Raw genomic sequence first — 24811 nt, 5'->3', positions numbered from 1 at the left:
CAAAACCGACCCACAAGAGGCTCCAATCGGTCAAACCACCAAGGAAATTCTAAGAATTTGAAATGAAACATTTTTCATTTTTTTATTTAACACAAACTAGTAAACTAGCCTCAACGCCGTCAGGATCAGTTTGCAAAAACACTTATAATGCAACAGCGATGAGAAGTATTCTAGACACCAGAAGATTTCATTAAAATTGGCTTTATGTTGAGATTGTAGTAATTTTCCATAGTAATTGTTTGGTTTTGTGAAACTATTGACATTTTTTCACATATATGTTTAAAGAAAAACTTCAGTTTAAATTTATAGGGTGTTAAGGCACTATTGTACCACTCAAGGTGGATTTGGGCTGCATGTGACCTCTGATTTAAAATGTCTTTGAGATCCCTGTTGTAGTCTAAAAGCTGATTCCTTGAGATTCTTCCTGCGAGCAGCTTCAGCTTTAGTTTGTTCAGTGGTTCAAAATATACATTTTATTCACAGATTTTGTCAATTTAAAAAAGAATCATGTTCAATTTACAAGATTTTGTGTTGACATAGTATGTCCAGCTGCTTTAACTGAAAATAGCTGGTCACTCGTCACTCCATTTAACGGCTCCACTTATGGTTTTGCACGTAAGCTTATGATTGCCTTTAACAATTTCAGTTCCAAAAACGTGAAATAAGGTGATTTTACTCTCTATTTGTTTCCTGTGTCACAATTTCTGCTTAAATATCTCCAGGAGATAAATCATGCTGAGGTACGGCTTCTGCCTGACCCCATTCACTGAGGTCTGCTGCACAACCTGAAGAGAGGTTCAAGGTGAAGGATGGGTGAAGGGTGACGTGGGGGTGGGGGTGTGGAGGAGATGATGATGAGAGAATAAGAACACTATGAAGGGGGCAGAAACTGGGAAGCTGGTCAGACAGACGAGGCGGTGAGATGAAGAAGGGCAGGTGAACGAGAGGACACCGGGTGAAGGACGGGTAAACCTCCGGGTCCGAGTGGGCTCGTAAAGCAAATCCATCTTTATGGATAAACACCGATTGCCGCAAAAGCGTTTGAGGGATAATATGAGATTGGCTCACTTAATGCAAAACTGTCGATATGAAATCATGGAGCATTTCTGAGATGTGGAGTGACAGGAGCCACACAGATTTCCCCAAGGTCAAAGGAAGAGCAGGAAGGTGACGTTTAAGGCATGAGTGATCTTATTACGTGTGCATGGAGCTGAGGGATTGTCCAAGGGGGTCCTGAAGTGGTCCTCCTCACACACGCACACCACGGATCCTTCATCCTCCGCGATGCTGTTGGCCGGGCAGGGAAAACACTCCTGCTGCCTGGAGGACATCTTGTACGAGCCAGGAGGACACGCTGTAAGAGAGACACAAAGGAGATCAGGCATTGTGCAATCCAACAACATTGTGCAATCCAATTCCATGGAAGTGCAAAAGAAAATTCCACGGGTCACTTGTAACTTGTTAATGTAATCTGATTACTTTTTTCAAGTAATGAGCAAAGAGGGGGATCGCTTTTGCAAAAACACCAATTCGATAACTGTTACTTTCCCACAAGCAGGCTGCGGTACTGTGTTACCAAACTGATTTTGTCGCATGAGACTCTCGGAACAATGACGTATCCGTCGCGGGACGTCAACGACCGGCGACAGCGCGGGAGCGAGCCGGACCGTGCAGCGATATGAAGACATTACTTTTGAGTTCGACTCAGTAAAAGGTGACAAAAACCTCAGCGCCCGCGGTGCACTCTGCGTGGGAAGAAAACTTTTATCTGCAGCGAAGAATTCCTCCTCAAATCTGAGTGAGCAGCGAGAAAGCAGCACAGGGAGGTGAAGTATAGTGAGAAAAACCCAGATGAGCTGAGTTTTAGGCTCTTTGAGTGGAGTTTGCATGTTCTTGCAGGTTTGAACTGATACTTTTATTTCCTCCCACAGAACAAAAGCAAGGCTACTTGGTAAACAACCCGTCGGTGTGACAGTCAGAGTGTGTGAGAGTGTGTTTCCTCTGGTGGACTGTTGAGGGTATTCCCTGCCTTAGAACAGCCAGCTGGGATCGACTCCAGCCCCTCATGAACTGAGTTGGATAAAGCAGCGCTGAAGACGGCTGGATTTTAATTTGTAACTCCCTGACTTCACAAAGCACAGCCGCATTAAAGCCTCTGAAAAAAAAACTGCTCTAATCTCCCTACCAACACATGAGAGAGAAAATTAAGAATGAATAGGGGGGAAAAAACAGAAAGAAAGTGAATCCACAGGGAAGTACAGAGGAGATAAAAGATAGGATTAGGAGAGAAAAGTAGAGGAGACTTTGGCTAAATCCATCTGACAAACACAATTCTCACATTACGTGTGATCAGTGGCCTCGGCAAGTGGCGTCGGAGGATGCTGCTGGAGTGAACCAGCGAGGCAAATGAATACCAGCACCGGCAGTGTGCAGGCAATGCAACCACAAAGCTCTACAGTCAGGAGTGACGCTCAGCCGCTCCGCATGGCGCCGCCAAGGTGACAACATGGCCAAAGGTGATAAGCAGTCATGAACTTACAGGTGCAGCATGCAAGAACACACCCCGACACCAGAAGCTTATCAGTGCATGTGTGACAATGTGCAGTGTTGAAAGACGCGCTCTCGAACAGGCTGAGAGCGGCTTATTTTACACTCTCTCCGCATGCAGTTTCATTTTCCACTTGCCGTGCCTTTGTAGCGGGTGATAATGGGTGTGAAATCAGGGAGCCGGCTATCGCTCCACACTCAGGTCTCCCTTCTTCTGAGACCGGATTCTAAACAGCAGGCCCATATTACCAACTCCAGCATGCACTCTCCTTTATTCTTCTCAAATCTCTGATCTATTATCGATCTCTTAATACATCTATACGTGGCTTCTCTTTGTGCAATCTATTTCTCATTTAACCCCCGATATTCCCGCTCCCACAATGTACGCTATAATTAAATATCATGGTTACCATGACAGTGGTGTAGTTCTGTGGGATTGAGTTCTGAGCCACAACTTCCTTGCATGTTTCCACTGGGTCGGTTTAATGCCACAGTCCATAAACATGCATGTGAGGTTAGTTGGCGATCCTAAATTACCCACAGATGTGAAGGTGAGTGTTTTTCTGTGTTTTGTCCCTGTGATGGACCTGCTCAGGGTGTGTACTCTGGCATCAGCTCCAGCGCCACTCAAACCTGAACTGCTCAAAAGGGTAAAGAAGATGATTGGATGGTTATTTTTGCCGTCTTCAGTAGAAGCCACAGTAGTATCATTAGCAGGAGTATAATTAGTGAGTACAGTAGTATCATTAGTATTGTTTATATTAATCATTGTAGTACTGCGAACAATATCGATGCTACTATGACTGATCATCATTGTAGTAGTTGTAAACAGTGAAGTAGTATTGGTAGTAGCAGTCATAGTAGTATCATGAGTAATAGTCATGGTAGCATTGTTAGTAGTCATAATCTTATCATTGGTATCAGTCACATTCATTAGATATAATTGTATCATTAGTATACGTCATAGTACACTGAATCAAGTTCTTCAAACTTGATCTAATTCATTAACTTGAGTTTAGTTAATGAAGTTAATTAATATTGAAAATTCATTTAGATGTTACCAATTGAAGCAATTCAGATAAGTTAGTCCAACTATTTTCTTTTTTTCTGAGAAATATGGTAATAGTATCATTAGTAGCAGTTATGGTGGCATCAATGATAAGAAGTAGTAGTAGTATTATTAGGACTTGTTTACAGAACAATATTTCAGGTGCCTTTTTAGTTCCAGAAAAGTTTTGTGTTTATTCAGCAACGTTTTGAAATCGATGTCCGTTTACATGGAAATGGCAAAAATGCTAAAAACAATGTATTTATCATGTTGGACCACTAGTGGGTGCTGTTGTTTGTTTTTGTATTGAAACCACACACACATGCAGCACAGAACAATATTCGATAAACATTAACAATCTTTGTACACGAACATTCTCGTGGACAGACGACCAATTTGGATTGTTAATACGGCGACTGTCAAAATAAAACTACCCAGTCCCAGGAGGATATGGACAGGGAGCCATGACAATATGAAAGAAACATTGTTCCTTTTGTCCATCTACTGAGCATGTGCAGAAGAACTATTTACTACGACTGTGTTGCGCAGTATCAGCAATTAAAAAAAAACGTTGTGCTTTCCCTCGTTTCCATGGAGACGGGCTGGAAGCGTTTTATAAAAGTTGCATTTTCATTGACTCCACTCGGGCCAAGCAACATGCAACAGGCCCCTAAAACAGCATGAAACTTTTCAGTTTTCACTCGAAAACGTCACGTAAACATACTTAATGGCAACAATAGTTGTTGTCAACAATATTTGGTAGAATCCTGTCTCAGTGATAGAAGTCAAAGTCCTATAATTGCTCGCATTGCTTTGGTTATCGTTATTAGGTTCATTAGGAGTCACAGTAGTGCCATTATTACTAGTTCTGGTGACATGTCCAGTGTGTATCCTTCACAGCAAGAGAAGCTTTCTGGAGAAGGATCCTTCCTCGGGCACAGTGTCACAGTTAAAACCTGTCAATAGCACACAGAGCACCAACCTACGGTGAGACTTTGGTTTTGTCTTACAGATGTCCGTTAAGACACCGACTCAATAACGGATCAGCTTCTGTTATCCCGGCTCACGCCTCACATCCACACAATGATCAACAGCTTCTCCGAGCCCAGGCCAGAGCGAGAGCCGACATGTGACTGTGTACCTGCGTGCCTCCTTCCTGTGCTGCGTATCTGAGGGTGGAAGGACCTTGTAATCGACGCTCTAATGTCCGTCATTACATCGGGAAAAAAATTCAAAAGGAGGCCTCTCGCTTTCAGTTCACAGCACAGCCAAGCATGAAGACATTAGAGAAACACAAACACACACACACACACAGACACACACACAACCTGTCAGCCGGCGCTGGAGTAGACGCTCTTTGTTCCAGCCTGCGCCGCCACCATCCCTCCCTCACCACGCCAAGAACATCAAGCGTGAATAGCACCCAAATCAAGGCGAAATTATGCATAGATCTATGAGGACAGAAATGGGTTTTTTGCATTTTCCCACCTATCACACTTAAAAAGCAGGCTGGCCATATTCGTGGCTGGCTGCGGCTCCGACTTATCGCTTCGATTCAGCGCGGATACACATTTTTTGCGAGCCCACCTTGGAAATGTGTGTCTAATGATAGGGGACGAATCAAGACAATATGTGCAGCTCAGATAACAAAAGAAGCTGGCTTTGCACGATGCCCATCATTCTCCACAGTGGAGGGGATCAGCCCGACGGCCGCCAAGCAGCCAACGCCAGGCAAGGTCACGTCAGTCAAAACGGGCCGGCGGCCATCTGCCAACGGGAGAATGTCGAGACTCGAAAAGGCGCCCGACTGCAAAGAAAAATAGACGCTTGGAAGGATGATCGCTGCAGTCATTAGAAGACTTTGCTTCTTCCTTGCCAAGGTATACAAGTTAAACTGGAAACGAGGGCTTGAGTGAGAGAAACGAGGCGAGGAGGGGGTGGTGGGAGAAACAGAGAGACAGAAGGAGAGATCTGCCAGGACAGCTGGCAAACCAACTGATCAATTTGTCCTATGTGCTGACTGGGAGCCTCGATTAAGTGGAACATGGCAGCACATGTACACACACAGAAACAGAGACACACACAAGCAGACATATTTTTTCGAGGTGTAATAATAATATAGATATGCAGCAACATGAAGATCCTATAGGGGATACGGGGGAGGGACGAAGCAGTGGACCACCTGCTGTGAGAAATTGTTAGGCGAGACAGAGACAACCAGACGGAATCAGAGAGACAGGGTACCGTACGCAGAGTGGACATTGAATAGGAACGACAAATGGACACCGTCAGACAGAAAAGCAGCAGGAAAATAGATAAGCAAAAGCACGTAATGCACAAGGGATAGAGCGAGTGACGGTGAATGACAGCGAGGTCGTCCACAGTGGGAATATACATGCAACAATAGCTTCGCCATGAGCCGCTGGGTCGGCCAAATTAGGAAAATGAAAGAAAGACTCGTTATCAATCTGATCAGATAAGTGAAAATTAAAAATTCATGATTACACACCGACAGTTTGAGATACGCCAACAGTTTTACCATTTAATGAATAAAAAGTTAAAAAGGCTGCAGAATCCATATTTGAATGAGCTTACAAATTACTTTAATAGACTTTTGTCTTTGTGGGAGGAATCAATTTATAGTTTGCCCTTCTCTCCCATTTTCCCCTTTCTTTCCTCTAACCTTAAACATGCCCATTAATAAATCATGAAGCACTTAATACAATAAACGTGAGCAATGAATTGTTTCTTTGCTTCCCTGACAGCACACGTTAATAAATATTAATAACCTCATAAGAGGTTTGCTTTAGACGCACGCACGCGCCCACACACAAAAAAACAACAGGGTGGAAAATCTAAAAAAAAAAAACCCACAGTAACACTCAGTTTTAATCCACGCTGGTTTTACATGCATGTATTTTTTTTTTTTTAAGTTTAAAGAAACCGGGACAAAAAGAGGAAGAGTACAGGAGGTGGCGGCCTGAAGGTCATGCAGGGATTTGATTCCAGCAGTTGGAAATCAATAATTCAGTGAGGTTTAATTCAGATCAGCGCCCTCCGTGAGGATGATGCCGATCCTGATGCTAATTCTTTCAGCTGGTGTGCAGCGTTAACATCCGCAGAATGAATTCTCATTAAAAAAATCTGCTTTGGAGGTTTTCTTCTGCTCACAAAACTCAAGACGTTTAGTCGGGATGAAGAGGAACGGGCGGCAGGTTAGGTCAAACTATTCCGTTCCGGTGGGAGTCTCAACGACTGGCGCATGAGATGAAGGAACGAGTTTCTCAATAAAAGATATTTACTTATGAATATAATATGTAAATATTATCTCACACCCGCAAGCTGTCGACTTATGTGATGGTTTAGGGCGAAAGAAAGAAATGTTAAACCACAATTCCACCAAAGTTGAGACACTGTGTTGAATTAAAATTTAAGAAAAGTAATAAATTAATTTACAAATCCGATAAATTTATTTGCAATAGAACATAAACAGCATATTCAAATCCTACTATAACAACACAGAGAAGTGAGACGAATGAAGGAAAACTATATTTTCCCATTTAAAAAGGATATGACGAAGTATAACTTATTGAATCTCATTTCTCCTCCATAAATTAACAGTCATTAATTAAAATATACTAAAGATATTTACTTACAGAACAATAACTTGGCGAGAGAGTTTGGATTTGTACCACACTGGACCACAATAAAAAGTTTTAAATTACTGTTGCGAGCTCAAATATTTGAATCCTCTGGGGCTTTTGGGAAATGAGGTTTGGGTGGTTTCCAGTGTGAATCATCAGCCTGGGAGAGGAAAAACAAATAAATCCCACTGACGATCTTTGATTAAGACTCTTATTCATTTTCCTTTCAAAAGTGGAAAATTGGTCCAAAATGGAACTTTTCATTAGGGGAATATCACTTTCTTTTCACAAATCATTGTTACTTTTAATTTGTGTTTTTGAGCTAAAATCTCAAATAAATGCTCTTGTTTTGATCACATTCAGTCCTATTTTATTTTGAAGGGGAGCGAAACGCTAAAATTGTGCCAGAATAACCTTTAAATTTAAAGTTTGTCTTTGTTGCCACGCAGAGTATACACGATGAAAATGTCTCTATTTTCCCAAAAACCAAACGATTAATAACGAAATTGACTAAAATCAAAACATGAGGGAAGTCAAACACATATTTCTACCTTATTATTTATATTGATGTTAAAAACTCTATAAGGAAAAGATTTTTTCTTAAATCCATTTAAGTGAAAACAAATTTGGCCAGCTCTGCTTTATATAGAAGTCTGGAGGTCAGTAAATGTTTTGAGGCAATAAAAAGTATTTCAGCTTGGCTAATAACAGTATAGCTCTGGAATTGTACTCTATATTTGAATCATCTCAATAAAGGGAAATCTGGTAACATTTATTCGGATGAAGATGTTTGACTATATATGATTAAAAATAAAAGAAGATCCCATCATGCTGTACATGAGCATAAAGAAAAAAGAAAAAAGGCTAAATCTATGCATCTCTGAGAAAGCAGCTGCAGCTCTAAACTCCAAAGTGAAGCACAATGTGTGACAAGAACTCAGTTCTGATAAAAGTTAAGTAGAGAAAAGTTTGAGAGATTTTAGTAAAGACTGGTTAGACGAGGTCCTCAATCTGGAACAATCATGTATTACTATAATACTGTACATTTCATTTGAATACAATTAAATTATTGTCTGAGAAATAGAAAATAATAATGTAAAGTAGTAATATTTCCTTTCCAAATGGCCGACCAAGGCACCAGAGCTCATAACGAGTTCTTCAGCTATCAGTTTTCCGGAGATACCTGTCGACATAAAGTGACTGATGGAAAGAAAAAGCAATTTTGTGACACTTTACTGCGTCTGCCTCGTGGAGGAAACACTTTTTTCTTGCACTCTGCTCAGTGTCACAACCTGTCTGCATGTGTCGCTGCTTGGTAGATGCGACCGAGCCGGGAATTACAACATAAATCCCCGTTATTAGCTCCAAGTAAAGACCTTGCTCACGTCCACCCACAGACTGGCTGCTGATCTGAGGAGGGACCGACCGAACTGCTCCCTGCAGCTCAGTGTTTTCACTTCATCATCTCAGGCCCCGTGTCCACAAGAAATCACAAAACCTTCTTTGCGTTTTGGGTGTCGGTTTACACGACAACGGACTGGTGGTCCCACGTGCTCACTACATCACTGTCTGCGTTTCTGCGGCTTCTGTAGAAATAGACATCGTTTGTTTCCAAACGTGAAACTCTTGTCGGCGAAAGCGCAAAGACGACGCGGTGTCACTTGCAGCGTCGCTGCGGAAGCGGAGCCTCGTTCTCTGCTCTGCCCCGTTACCGTAGAACGACACCACACTGAGAACACAGGAGGGCAACAAGCGAACAACGCCGCCGGCGCTGAGGGGTTTTAATGTCAGCAGTGCTGTGGACAAGCTCTACGCTGCAGATCTGTCTAAACCACAGCAGACGTGGATGGACCCTTCTGCAGACACACTCAAACAGCGAACATTTAGCAAAACCAAAGTCGTTACATCACAAATTGGACACAACAAAGAGCTGTCATGTTACATCCCAGCAACAAAGGGGCCTGAGCAACGAGCATCTGAAGGCAGACGAATGAAAGCACCTGAACCAGGAAGGGGATCAAACACATTTCGTGCTCACAGTCATCCCGCTTTAAAGATGGAAAAACTGGGACAAAACTATTTGGAGTGACAAATGAAAAGGAGCGTGTGCAGAGACCGACACACGGGATTAACTGCGTCACTAACATTTATTTCAGCGATGACATACAGTCCAACTGGTCAAATAGTGCCACAACAAGGTTTCAAATTTAAACTTGAAAGTTTTCCTTGGTTGTGGTGCAGAGTAAACGTGATAAAAGTTTTATATTTTCGCAAAATCAAACAATTACAAAATAAGGAGAAATTTGCAGCCTTTGTTTGCACCTCTATCAACTGTGTGGCTTTAAAGCAAATAAACAGCAACACACTGACACATCATGTCCAAACATCAGCCACACTACTGGGAAAAATAATATCTGCATCTCGAAAACACACCAAGTAAAAGTAGGAGTCATGAAGTCATAGAGCATGACAAGAGTTCAGCTCCTTCAGATCCGAAAAAAAGAAATTCATAAATATACAATGAAGTTTAAAAAAAACAGAAAGTTTGGATTTACAGCATTCAACATAAAATTATCACTCGGAGGCACTTGGGAGGCGAAATGTGGGTCAAACTGTGAGGAAGGATTCATCCTGCCACGCTTTGAAAACCCTCGTTGTAAATGTTGCATTACTTTACTGAATAAATTAAAACTGCAGAGAATATCACCTCGTATAGCAAAAAACTACAGCTGGTGCAAACATACAAAAGCAAACGTTAAACGTAAAGTCAACCGAACCCTGACGTTAACGGAAAAGGACGCACCGATGCTACTTTTTTAAATGACGAGTACAAGCATGAGTCTGTGTACTTCCCCTCGCATTCTAGCCTCACTGATACGGGTACATCCCCAATTAATTGAACTAAAAATGTTATATTTCTATGTTATACTTTTATTAACACAATGACAACAAATCAACTTTTTGCGGGACTTTGCATTGATTTACAATCGATACCTGCAAACATCAACATCATCTGCAAACAACTGATTCCAACATCAGACACAATCACTTAGCAAACCTCATCTTTTGTACTCACATCAATTCCCAATAACATGTACGTACAATTTAATGTCATTACACCCACATGAAATGTCCAGCACGTTTGATTTTGGTTTGAAAGAAACCTGCATCTTCACAATCTAATGCAAAAGTTTCTTCTTTTAAATCTATTTAAAGCTATTAAATCACTATTAAAAAAAATGATGCATTCAGAGACCAAAAAAACTGTCTTCCTCCACTCCCCAATGTTTTATTGTGTTGTCTTACAATATGATTACTTCCTAAAAGGGATAAAACAGGATCACACAAGATAAATTAAAGACACAATATGTCTTTTTTTTTCACTCTCTCTAGCATGTATTATTGAAGCAGGTCCACAGGATCTGTATTTGACAAAGACACACCGACTCAATCGAGCAACGTACACACAAACACACACGAGTCAATCAGACTGTTGACAAACCGACTCCTTTTGCCACGTTTTCACCGCTCTCTGCTGTTTACCTTTCTCCCATCTCATCTTCTGAAATAGCTCTTGACTGCTATCAGCCCGCTGCCAAACTCTGCCCCCCTCGTCTTCGTCTCCTGCCCCCCCCACCCCCCCACCCACCCACCAACACCCTGACTTCTGCTCCTGCTGTCATTTTCCCCTGCATTTATCAGAGGCCGTGGAACAAAAACGCCTGAGAGGGAACAATTTCAGGATATTATCGCCTCTTCTGCTCGGTTTCCCATCTCACAGACACACATATGCTCGATTCGTAGACATTACACGTTGCCCTAACAAACAGCGTTTCTTTTTATGTATTAAAGCTATAGGTTTAACAGACAATCGCACTGAGACTCTTGGCAGATGATCCAAAACAAATCTGACTGCTTGATACTGTAAAGCAGCACGGATTGATTTCCATTTCATTCCATTGCGTCGGATTGGAGGAAGACAGCTCGGAGACAGATGTCCGCATGTGTAAGAAGTGTTGTGTAACGTCTCTGCAGTGTCAGACTGTGGAGACAGTTCGTGTGAAGAACAGGCAGTGATTACTGAGCAAACCAGCAACCCTGGCGTCAGTCCTGCAACTACAACTTCAGCTCGGCTTTGTCCAGAGTGCACGTGGCTGAATGTCTCAACGTGTCAAACACAGTTTAGTTCAGAGGCCACAGGTAAAATAGGTGCACAATACAGTGAAATGTCCAGAAACCTACAGCTGCTTGGGCAGTGGCGGTCTCGAGGTTCGATAAGTAATTGTGGAAAGGTTCGAATCCCACAACTGACAGGCCACTACTTTGTGTCCTTGAGCATGACCCTCGACCCTCATCGGCGTCTCGCGAGCAGGAATCTGAATGACATTGCACATTGTCCATTAATCAATTAGCATAAACACCTCCCATTTTTTGGTGAGCATAATCTGGGAGACACTTCCGAAATTCCATATTTATTAACTCGTCAAATAGCTAGTGGGTGTTGTTTTGTGCACCCGTCAGTGAATCAGTTTCCATGTGCGGTAGGCACCAGGTAAGTAGATCAGTAAGATATGCAATAAACCTCAACCTCATCATGTGACCTTGACTGCACCATCCGCGCTTCAGCGTAACAGTCCTGTGGTATTTTTGTTTCCCCCTTGTGTGTGATTGATGGCTACCACGAGGCTGAAGCACAGAGCAATTTATTTATGTCAATGGCTATCCTGGAGCCTGCAAGCAAACACACGCACACACAAACACACGCACACGCACACAAGCAGGAACATGCCTTAAAGTGCAAATGCAGACACAAACACCCTGCAGACTACTTTCCTCCCGCCTGCAAATCCAAAACCACACGGAAAAGTGAATTGACAAGAAATGACTGACAAAAGAGGACAAACACAAAACAAAAGAAAATTGATTTTGCAGAGATATGGAGGGAAATACGGTTTAAAATAAGACAGAGTCCGTCGTCTGAGCAGCGCGAGGAGGCCTGGAGGCTTCCAGTGTCCTCGTCCCACAGATACTCATTATTGTCATGACCGCCATAGCATCCAGATGCTCACACACACACACACACACACACACACACACACACACACACACACACACACACACACACACACACACACACACACACACACACACACACACACACACACACACACACACACACACACACACACACACACACACACACACACACACCTGAGCCATTTGCATTATAACCATATCAGCCACAAGTCAGCAAACATGTTTGCATGTGAATGTCAGGCAATTTCAGGTCGAGCGCTTTCAAAATGAGATTCAATGTTCTGCTCAAACGCGCCGTCGTGCTCCGTGCGTGCATGTGCCTCTCCCGCCTGTCACGCCTCGCTAAAATACAATTCCTCCTTCAAACGGAGAGTGAAGATGGCTTAGGTAAGAGAAGTAATATTGATTTGTAATGCTGCTGAAGGTTATACACACAGCAGTCTTTCAAACGCGTACATCTCTCCCCATTTGCGATGGCAATATGTAATGTCATTCTTCACTACCTCCAATTTTTCATGTACAAAAATGCCTGTCTTTACTACATCTTTACTGTGTGTAGGAACCAGGAAGGCAAGAAAGACAGCACTGAGTGAAAATGCATTTAGGATGCACCAATACTACTTCAAATGACAGGTACGAGTACGAACCTTTTACCCTGGTGCTGGTGTTGTATGAATCTGTATCCTCCTCCTGATATTTTGTCATAATTTAGTCATTCTAATTAAGCTTAAAGAATCTACAAACCGCATGACGTCATGTTGTACTTGCCGGGTTGTAACAGGGATCTTTTATGAGTACAAGTGCATTATCAGATACTGGTATCAGTGCATCCTCATTGTGACGGTTTCATCCCAGACAGACGCTTCCCATATATATATATATATATATATATATATATATATATAAAACTAAATTTATGTGTTTAGTCTTTTCTGTGGCTTGCATCGGGAATCTGCATGCTGCTAAGCAACACTGTACCACCTTAAAAGAAAAGCTCCCTTGAGCATCCAGGTGGCTTCTTAAAACATAGATATAAAACCTAGATGCAGTACGGCCTATCAGCGGAAAGCTCTATCCTGTGGAAAACTCATGGAGGAATTATTGGGAGGAGGGAAAAGTCTTCCACGGGATAGAGCTTTTTACCTCAGCTTTAAAATGAGGAATTATTTGTGTTGACACGTGGACTAGCAAGAGAGCTATGAATGTTTTTGTGGATTTTCCAGCCTGGGATCTAGATGTTTAACACAAGCGGGAGACCAGGACGACTGGATGGTGGATGGAGCGCACAGCTTCACAGCAACCGGGAGGATGCGCCGTGCAACTTTACAGCTTAGTTATGTACTTAGTTATGTAGTTAGGTGTTTAGTTAAGTACCGAACGTATTCAACCCGTTGTTCCATGTGATAATAAACACCTTATTAATGATGAAGGATACTTATTCAACCTCCGTGTGCAGGGCCAGAGCTACCATTGAGGACACCAAGGTCTAGACCTCGGTATTTTTCCGATGTGTATGTAATTAAAAATAGTTAAAACAATGCTTTGGAACTGGGTGGTTTCATGAGTGGATTCACACACATGTTCACAACATATGCTGAAATCATTGTTTTAAATGTTTAAATCTCAATTGAATTTTGGTCTTTATTTCGGTTGCGACTGATGGATAACGAGTTGTGGACCTCAGTATTTCTGAAACTGTGGCTTCGGTCCATTCTGTGTTTTATTGTGTAGCTTGAGTAATGGATTGAATTGTGAATTACATTTCCAAATAAATGCGACATAGTACACCGCGACTTGTGTGTTTGTTTTTTCCATCTTCATGACGCATTTTTTGACCGATGCGATATATATGCCTAGACTTTGGGACCCGGCTTTTTTTTTTTCTTTCCCCGGCCATGATTTAAAATCAATGTTGAGCTACTATTTCAAAGGAACTATGTGTCGTTATGTGTAAAAAATACATTACTATTCATCCTAGGTCACTGAAATGTTACAAATAATTAACTTATTTTAATAAGGCGTCTCAATGGAAAGTGTCTAGCTGGGAAAAAAACACTAGCGTCTAACTGGGAAGCGTCTATCTGGGATAACACCATTGTGACACATGACGAGATTGTAAATTTCCTAAATATTTAATATGATATGCAACTGGAAGCGAATCTAATTCTCTGGCGAAAGCTTTAGCAAAAGATATGGAGAGCAAAGTGGAGTTTTTGTTTTCCAGTAGGGTTCTTATATTCTGACTCGGTTAAGGAAATTAACAAGCCTAATCTCCAGCCTGCAGTCTGTTATGACACACCAGTTACATTTGATTTCTTTGAATCAGCTATTTAAATCTGGGATGTGAACTCGAATGAGTCTCGCCTACTAATGACATTCCATTTTTATTCGCCCCACTCGAATCAGCCATTTTCATTAAGACTGTGACCCAGATACGGACAAAATCAGCCAGTTAAATGTGATTCCAAAGAGTATGGATGGGTGAGCGTGGCGCATACTCTTAAGCACAGCGGAGGAGAGGAGAGTAGGGGCAGAAAATGCTGTCGAGCTCTTCATTCAATCTAATATCTTGTCAAATTGTTAAAGGAGGAGGTCAAGGGTAATCAGATAACTCCTCATCCCTGGAAAACAGGTCTATTAGAGTCACTTAGAGCCAACCAGGATAAGGAAAGGTGCATATCAGTGTGCTCATTCAGTGTCATTTTATATGAGTGCCTGCGTGAGGGCGGCATGCCTCGCTCACAGCGTTTTAAAGCGTAATGTGCGGGAATGAGAAGAGAGTGTGCTGCTGCATGTCTGCATTCACGCAGAGCAGAGAGTGAGAGGTGTAGATTTCATTTGCAAACATTATCCTCTGACAAAGGCTCTTTTTGAATGGGAACAGCCATCTGCTGGTTGGCACTATTTTGGCTTGTTCTGTTTTTGTGTGTGTGCAGTTTGTGCCATTTCCAACACTCCATAAACAAGACAAAATATTAGAAATCCATTTAGCCGACTCCATTATAGTCTGTACAGTCGAATTCACAGAGACAAACAGCTACTTGTTACAAAACTCAACTCTGCAAGTACAGCAGTTTAAAAGGGGAAACCGTAATGGATTATTTTAGTTACAGGTTTTCTTTTTTTGTGTGCGTCTGTGTGTGTTCTTCTGTTCTGGAGATTTTTCTCCACTGCACATACATATTCCAAAACTCAAAAGAAATTCTTAATTATTCACCTCAGTGCCCGACACAGCTGGATAGGAAAAGCCAACCAAGGAAGGGATCGTTGCCTCCGAAGAAAAATATTCTTCATCTGTCTTGTAATGTGCATAAAAACCAATGATTGCATCTGTATCTTAACAGGTTATGATAGAAAGTTTGGTTATCGCGCATAAAAATGTATATTCTTCTCGATCTTCAAGACGACATGGCTGTGGACTTCTGGAAATTAACTGTTTTTCTGCACCTGTATGTGCAGATCGACAACAAGGGAGGGATTCATGTTTGAACTGCTCACTCTGGTCACTTTCACAGCTCTTCTCCAACAAATTGTACATTTACTACACCATCATCTGCATACGTGGAGACATCTTCTACATAGATAATGAGCCGGCTGACACCACACTCTTCAAGACTTGCTCGTACAGTTCTGTTTGCATGCTTGAGTTTAACTTAAACACAGCGCCAACTAAAGGGCTGCAGTGTCTTCATCATTCTTTAGTGCTTTGGAGGCACTGGATTTTAAATCGCTGCCGTCTGTACTTGAAATGCAAAACTTGTGTTTGCGGATGATTGTTGCTATGTAAACAGGGCTGAAGCAGAACAGCCCACCTCCACCTCGGAGAACTAGAATCTATTGAAAGTGTTAAGATCATCAAATTTCTTATCTTGTCTAACCACCAAACATGGCCCTTTAACATCTGTTTTCATTCAGTCATAACCAGCCAGTCATGACCACTAACAGGACTCTTATAGCGATTCAGTACCAACTATGAATATTGCCATTCATCAGACTATCCCTGCAACTTTACAACCAGTTTGCCATAAATGTTTCCATTATTCCTTTGCTTTTGTTGTGTTTTATACTTCTTATTTAGATTGTTCATGTGCGTTGCAGAGATGCCAGTCTCCATTTTGCTGTACTTGTTAAATTTCTACATCTACAATTTCACACAGGTTATTCTTTTTTTATTGAGTGCTTGATAATATGCTTGATTATATTCAAAAAGTACCAGGCACACTACTTTTTTTTTCCTCCAGTAAAACAACCTTGTTTGACACAAGTTTCAATAACGTCTACATAGTGTTCAATGGAGCATCTAAAGCAAACCTATTCCCAGCTCATCGCTCATTCTCTGCCACATTTCAGATCCAGTGTCCCCGATCCGAAGTTATTAAAAAGCTGAATGGGTGCAGAGATGGATGGAGACACTGGCGGGGGGTCGCTTGGACCATACGGCTGATTAAGTGTTTTTACAGGCAGGGGGAGTCACGGCCAGAGCAGACGACAGTTAAAATATTTTCAGAGGGTGTGCGCAGTGTGTGTGGTTGTGCGTGTGCGCGGGAGTGCATGAGACCCCATGTGATGAGGAACAGTTGGTCCATCAAGGAGATGGATGAGGTAGGCCGATCCTCCCACCCTCCCCGCCCCCGTTAGGTTTAATGGCTTCACTCCATGGCGGGGATTAAAAAAAAAAAAAACCTATACATAAATGTGAGCGGCATGCATTCAGCAATTTAAAAGTTCACCACTTTCAATCTTTGCTGGGTATTAGCCAAAATTGCAATGATTTATTTTAACAAAAGCAGCAATTTAAACTGATTTTCAGCTTCAAATTCACTGTTTCCCTCTGCAAAAACACAGTAATCACAACAGTTTATCGACAACAAAGTCTTCCTGGAACAATCACAGCTCAGAAATTGCTCACCATAATGAAGAAATTGGACCAAAGATTAGAAAAGAATGAATTCAAATGAACCATTGATTGTAGACCAGAGATTCTCAAGAAAGTTGAAAAGATAAATAGTTGTTGGATTGCAGTCTTTTCAACACAAAACGCTAGGAATGCACAGATACCACTTATTTAAAGATTTTCAACAATTTCACAAGGGTCTCGTTGGTCCAAAAACGTTGAATTCAAAGTTTATTGTACTACACCATCATCTACATCATCTCTGATTGTCAGTATCTGCTGTGTCTGTGTGAGCTGGAATGGATGAATATTTCTGTTGGAAAACCACTAGAAAGTGAATTCGTCTCCTTACCGCTAACCTGTCTCCTCCTCTTGATATTTTGGCAGAACATAATTTACTTACATTATTATTAAAGCATCTCCAAACCGCTGACATCACTCGTCCTCTCTTTCATACTTGCACACATGGATTTCTTCATCACAGACATACATGTTAAGCTTCCTTAAATCTCAAATAAAGATGACAAAAGTTTAGGTTGCTTTGATATAAACATTTCAGGAGTATTAATATGATAATATGATCCAATGGTTTTGGCACCAATGCAGCCCATCCATGAAATTACAGTGCACGTTAGCAATATTAAAAGACACACACTCAGCGAGATGATGCCACTTGTATTCACTGCAACAATTAACACAGTTCAGTCTGCCCACTATTTGGAATTAAAACTGAGGCCTCGCCACACAATCAGGGGGCCACAATTAAGCTGTGAAGGTAAAGCGGCCTTGACCTTGCTGTGTAATTAACGGACTCTTCTTTCATTAATCCCCACCACCCATCTTTTCCCCACCCCCACCCACACACCCAATCTACACTCAATACCTTCCTCCTCCTAAGCAGCCGTTTAATTAAGACATGCAACACGGCGTCATGAGGAGTCGGGGGGGGGATAGAAGTCATGCAATTTAGGAGAGTAGAAAAGACGGGATGAAGGGAAAGGGTAGAAGTCAAAGAAAAAGACAGATGAGCAGATCAAATGAAGGTAAGTAAATCTCTGTGTGTTTTTTGGGTTATTTTTGTATTTCAACTTCTAATGCACATATACTGTACATTAACATACACACAAATCTCTCCCGGGGTCTTTGGCAGAAATATTCCAGACGGCGAATCACGTGGGGACCGACTGAACCAGACAGTGAGTCATCCAGCGAAGTGACTCAAGGACCATCAGATTGCATGAGCGCGTTTCTCCGTGGACACGATGATGCATGCCTGTTTATATGTATCCTCGTCCACGTGGGTCTCGGGGAGGCGTCTGACGCAGGAAGACATTCAGAAATTGAAGGGATGCGGTTGAAAAAGGCTTAACACTGAAAGTCAGCCGCATACAGAATGAAAAAAAAACAAAAAGAAACGAGTGAGCAGACATGGCAGACGTTTGGAGACCCACTTTACTGTGCTATTTACTGCCTCGCTTAGCGCCGTCAGCAGCAATGCTTAATACAGCCAGAGAGCCGTGGTGAGGCTCGAATTTGAAAAGCGGTAGGAGGAAGACAAACAGGTGGCTGGAGACTCGCTGCACAGTGAGACTGGATTTAAAAGAGGTGGATAAACAGTCCAACGGAAACAAACGGGACTCTGCTGTCTAAAGGCGTGTGGATATTAATGCATGAAGAACAAATTACACATCAAAGGGTTTTTTCTTCCTTTTTTCGTGTTTTGAATGTCAAACTAAACTTCCAAATTTGTTTCTTTGCCCACACTGAGAAGATGAAGAGGAGAATCATGGAGGAAGGCGAGGCAGGATGGAGGAGGACGAGGGGAACGAGAGGGTTTGAAGATGATGAGGAGGATTGTGGGATTGAGGACGAGTTGGAGGGACGAAGAGGAAAAGTAGGTCGAGGCAGAAGAAGGAACATATCGACAAGGTGAGGAGGAGAGTGGGGAGGATGAAGACGAGGATGGTATGAGGAAGATGAGGGGTGGGAGCAGGGTGGTGAGGATTAGTAGGACAAGAATGATGTCATCGCAGGAGTAAGAGAGGCTGAAGAGAGCAAAGAACGGCAGGATGAGGAGGAGTAGGAGGACAATAAGGAGTACGAGGAGGTGCAAGAGAAGGATGAAGAGTATGGGGAAAAAGAGCAGGAGGAGGAGGAGGAAGAGGAGGAAGATGTAAAGCAGGAGCCACAAACAGCGCAATTTCACCTTCAATGGGCCAGATTGGTGAAATAGTGCCGTAATAACCTTTAAATTTAAAGTTTTTCTTTGTTGTGGTGCAGAGATGGAAATGTCTCTCGTTTCCACGAAAAAAATAAAAATACTAGCATCTAAACATAAAGCCACTTTTGATGAAACCTTCTGGTGAAATGTCAAGAAACATCCTATAGCTATTGTATCACGCATCTACAAACCCCCTGACATCATGGCTTAGAGGCGAGTTTGATACCAACAAGGTCGCTGGCTTTTCAGCACCGACATCTCAGCTCAGCTCTCAGTCTCGTGTCTGGTCCTCTTAAGAAATCTGTTCAGAAATCAAGGGTTTTACCATTAGATTGGTGGTTTGGCCACACCTGAGGACCGGTTTAGGCCTTATGCTTGACACCTCTGGCATAAAGTGTCAGGAGGAATAGGGAGAGTAAGCTAAAAAAGATGAAGAGGAGGAAGATGACAATGCGGAGGAGAATGGAGAAAAGGGAGGATGAAGTACAGAATGAGGTGAAGAAGTATGAAGAGGAGAAGAGGGTAAGAATTGGGTGAAGGTTAAATGAATTAGGGCTCTAAGGAATAACAGGGGGATGATGCACTTCTATATATTACACGCGACATATCTTTAAACAAACAGTAGGTGAGGTTATTTACATGAAACAGTGAAAAATGGCGGCTCCATGCTCCGATGCTACAACATCAAAAACCAGTCAAACTGAATCTGCTTGTGAATTAAACCAGACAGCCTGCTGACAACATTGTCACTCAGAGGCACAAAGTGGCTCCTGCTGATGTTAAAAAAAAACACAGATCTCATCATCACTTTGGAACATTAGTGCCATCATGTCCATCAGTAGCAGTTACAGTCAAACACTGAGCAGCAGATCCAGTTTTAACTCACATATACTCCTTGAAGGCAGCATCCATAGTGAGATCTTTGCACAAATCAGCCTTTATTTGCTTATGAAGAACAGCTAACAACTCTAATAATGTGCATTTCAGTATAACTACTCAGCGAAGGGCATTGAAGATGCATAGAAAAACATCTTGTATTGTTATAATGCTAAAAGGGCCACTAATGACTGTAATTATGTGATTATGCAATAAATACATGACTCTCAAGCTATTATTGGTGTTTATGACTAATATCCTGGTTGTCTCTGTGCCACTGTTTGATTTTGAGACATTGTCTTTTTATAGTCATGACTTGGTCCAGTTGAGTGCGGAGCAGACTTGCTGTCGACCCCCCTGACCCGGACATACTGGAGTGTTAATGACTGCAAATGTTGAGTCACATCATGGCCAAAGGTTGATCTTTCCAAACAAACCGCACACACAGCAAACAGACTGGAAGTGTCGCTTTGTGTCAGAAGAGATTTTGGAGCCAAGAGAACTGTGAAAAGTGTCTCTCGATTCAGTTGCAATATAACACAAAAAAAGAGCTTTTCAAAATGGGCAGAAAGAGTTTGGTGAATACATTCGGAGGAAGTCTGCTGGAAAGTCTAATTTCTAGCGAAAAACAACAATAAACTTTTCTCCACACAGTGAATAAAGACGACAGAGGTCATGGAGGGAGAAGGGAAGACAAACTGGCAGCATTATTTAGCTGGTGCGTGGGAGTGTTATGTGTGCGAGCGTATCGATTTGTCCTTCCCCTGAAGCGCTTGTAGCATCATTTCTCCGTTTGCATTTGTTTTGCCTTTTTTTTTTTTTTCCCTCACTCCCCCGATCTGCTTTCCTGTTGGCTGACACACTCCTCTCTCGGAGCTCTCCATCGCTGCGAGGCAAGCCCAAACGGACTAGGTGAGAGAGAGTGTGTGTGTGTGTGTGTATGTGTGTGTGTGTGTGTGTGTGTGTGTGTGTGTGTGTGTGTGTGTGTGTGTGTGTGTGTGTGTGTGTGTGTGTGTGTGTGTGTGTGTGTGTGGTCAGGTTCCATCTATATTTTTAACTAAGCCTTGCTGCGGGGGCAGCACTGAAATGGCTACAGAGATGATCACTATACAGTTCAAGTTCCTTGTTCTCCATACAGCCAAAACTGCAGTCACTATTGATTCAAACTATGCCTTCATTTTACTCACTTCAGGATATTTCTGTATGCTGTGAAAAAGCAACACATAAATGGATCTTGAACGCAGTATTCAAGGCTGCACAGTGTTGCGGTGGTTACTGCGAAAGACGATCGCTGGATGAACTCCGGGTTGTTTTCTGTTTGCAGTATGCATGTTCTCCCTGGGAGCATTGCTTTTCTCAAACCCTCCAAAAAACACACCTTTTGATTGGTGACTTTAAATCACCTGGGCTGTGTTCCTGCAACCCCCACGAAATGGCGTACTTAAAGAGTTAGATATAACAAAGAGGTTCCATCAACCATAAAAAAACTTCATACATTTAGAAAGAGTATGGAGAAAATCCAAAATAACATTAATTATAATGTAGTCAAACAGGTTAGCTTGGGTCATTGTACTCAGGAACACTCAATTTACTCTTTTTTCAATGTATTTGAGCATACTTTATCCCATCCATTTACTCATCAGTAATAATAATATCAAACCTATATAACATAATATCAAACAAAGGCCCGTGGGTCAAAAACAACCCAGAAAACATAGATTTTTAACAAATCTCTAAAGAGTAGTGGACACAGCACAACACAGAGACCCCAACTGAGAAATCGGTGACGCTGCCATGAAAGACCTGGTGAATATCAAACTCGCCTCAAAGCCAAGATGTCAGGGTGTAAAAACACCCAGAATGCAACAGCTCCAGGAGAGGGTTTCTGGATATTTCACTGTGTTTTGCACCAGAGGGATTCATTAGAATTGGCTTTATTTTGAGATTATAGTCAATTTAGGTAGTGATTATTTGGTTTTGTGAACATTTTCAAAATCTGTGCCACAACAACAACAAAAAGTTAAAGGTTATTGTGGCAATATTTAACCGGTTCGGCCCACTCAAGAAGTACGTATGCATGTGGCTAAACCACCGGTGAAGGCAGGGTACACCCTGTACGGGGCGAATACAGAAAGACACATTAGCATTCACACCGACAGGTAATTATGGAGCCACTCGTTAACCTGATGGCTTTGACTTGTTGGAGAAAACCCGAAAAAATGTTCAGACCTGGAGACTTCAAACCACTTTTAAAGAGTCAAGCTCTTTTTATAATATTGCTAGAAAAGTACACACACACACACACACACACACACACACACACACACACACACACACACACACACACACACACACACACACACACACACACACACACACACACACACACACACACACACACACACACACACACACACACACACACACACACACACACACACACACACACACACACACACACACACTCTTCTCTCTCAATAAATAACCGCTCACTCGTCTGTCAAGTCATACGAAAGCTCAACCTCTGCCTGACTTCTGATTACAAATGCATACTGTCGATCTCTGTCTAGAAACCAAAGGTCCCGAGGTCCCTGCTTATGCAGGATTTGTGTGTGTTTGACTGAGATGTGACTTCTCGATGCCCTCCTGTACCTCTGTCAGTCTTCAGCCGTCCTGCTCTCGACCCTCTGCCGAGCCACGTCCTTGTTCCGACGCTGCCTTTGGCGCGTTACATAGCTGTGGGTCGAGTCGGGTGCAGCACAACTCCGGATAATGTACCCAGAAAGACTTTAGTTTCATCATCTTTTGCTTCTGTTGGCGCGTGGTCAACACATTCGCTCCTCAACAACTGATTTAAAGAAACAAAGGAACCGAGGACGATTAATGAATTTTAAAGTGCTGGAGAGAGAGCGAAAGAGGGATTTCATCAGAGGATAAGAAAGTATGATTACTTTTCAGTGGGGTCATATTTGGAAAGTTTCTGGAGATGGTCAGTTTCTTGCCAAAACACCATCCCAACGGGACCGAAGCCCCCGCTACCTTCCACCACCTCTGCTCCCTGTGCTGACCTCCTCTGCCCACACTCCTTCTCCAGCCACCCTGTTCTTTCACCCTCCTCACACTCCGTTCATCCATCTCTCCTTCTCTCATCCTGCTTGCTCACCCTTTCCTCCCACTGCTCTCTCCATTAATACCTCTCACTATCTCTGTGCCCCGAGGAGAGAGCAGGGAGTGAGTGGGATCGCTCCGACTTGCCGAGGAGAGGCTGCCATCCAAGAAGAAAATGAAAACATTCTCACACACACACACACACACACACACACACACACACACACACACACACACACACACACACACACACACACACACACACACACACACACACACACACACACACACACACACACACACACACACACACACACACACACACACACACACACACACACACACACACACACACACACACACACAGAAACCCAGAAGCAGTAACACCCACCACTGTACCCATCTCCTACCTAATAATCTCTAAACTTTCTCCACATATGCTCCCAGCTTTCTTGTCTCCAACTCTGGAAATTAACCGAGCTAGAAGTTCGTTTAGTGCAATTTCCCTTTTACTGCAGTCTATGTGTATTGTTGAATGAATGCATGAAATCAGCGTTACAAACCTGCTGGGGGGGGGGGGGGGGGATGGTGATGTAATGGTTAGCATTCTTGCCTCATAGGAAAAGAGAACCTGGTTTGAGTCTGAGCTGGAAGTCCTTTCTGTGTGGGTTTTGCATGTTCTCACTGGAAACACAAACATTTGAGGTGAAGTGGCGACTGTCAAGTCCGTTTGCCTCTCTGTGTCTGGGCGGTAGGGCGAGTTCCCTGTGACTCAAAGTTGGATGTATCTAACAATCAATAAATACATGTTTTATGTGTGTAGAAATGTGTTGACACTGAAGATCATTTCTAAAATCTGACAAGTTATTCTGATAATATATACTAGCCTACGGTATTTTTGAGTTCCAGCCACATGTGGCCAAATGTTTTCTGCCTTTAAACATGTATATAGTTTAATTGAGGCACTATATTGTTGAAATTGGAGTTCTTTTATTCAAATGTCAGGTTTGTCTTGTGTTGTAAAAGGATAATTTATTAAATGTGAACTTCTTAATGACATAACGTGATTTTGTTACACTAAAACAAATACTTGAGTCCTTCACTTGCTTCAAAAGTAATAGTAGTATTAAAGAATAGAACAGAATACAATTACTTTATTAATCCCAGGACGAGATTTTTTAAATATAATAATAGAATTACTAGAAATAATAGTTGTCGTTGTCATTCTAATCATAATTAGTATGGTTGTAGTAATAATAGCAATAAATGTAGTAATAGAGGTGGTAATAATAATAGTAAAAAGAAGCAGTAGTATTAGAAAAAGTAATACTAGTAATGCTAATGACAGTATTAATAACAGCAGTGGTAATGGTTATACAGCTAGTACTATTAGTAGTCGTAGCAGTTTTTAAAAGACAGCAACATTTTTAAATGAC

General features: G+C 42.2%; 1 protein-coding gene across 1 annotated transcript in view; it reads right to left on the bottom strand.

The window, feature by feature from the left end:
- Positions 1 to 24811, bottom strand: part of epha10 (EPH receptor A10) — a gene marked incomplete at both ends in the record, with an annotated part of 179559 nt that overhangs the window by 64845 nt on the left and 89903 nt on the right. The window contains one exon of the mRNA XM_080485678.1: positions 1199 to 1354. Coding sequence (XP_080341804.1) covers positions 1199 to 1354 — 156 coding nt within the window. The remainder of the gene's footprint in view (positions 1 to 1198; positions 1355 to 24811) is intronic.

The sequence above is a fragment of the Lipophrys pholis genome (genome assembly GCF_963383615.2).
Source record: "Lipophrys pholis genome assembly, chromosome: 17".
Lineage (NCBI taxonomy): Eukaryota > Metazoa > Chordata > Actinopteri > Blenniiformes > Blenniidae > Lipophrys > Lipophrys pholis.
Note: the sequence above shows the minus strand (reverse complement) of the source record. Positions and strands in the feature narration are given on the sequence as shown.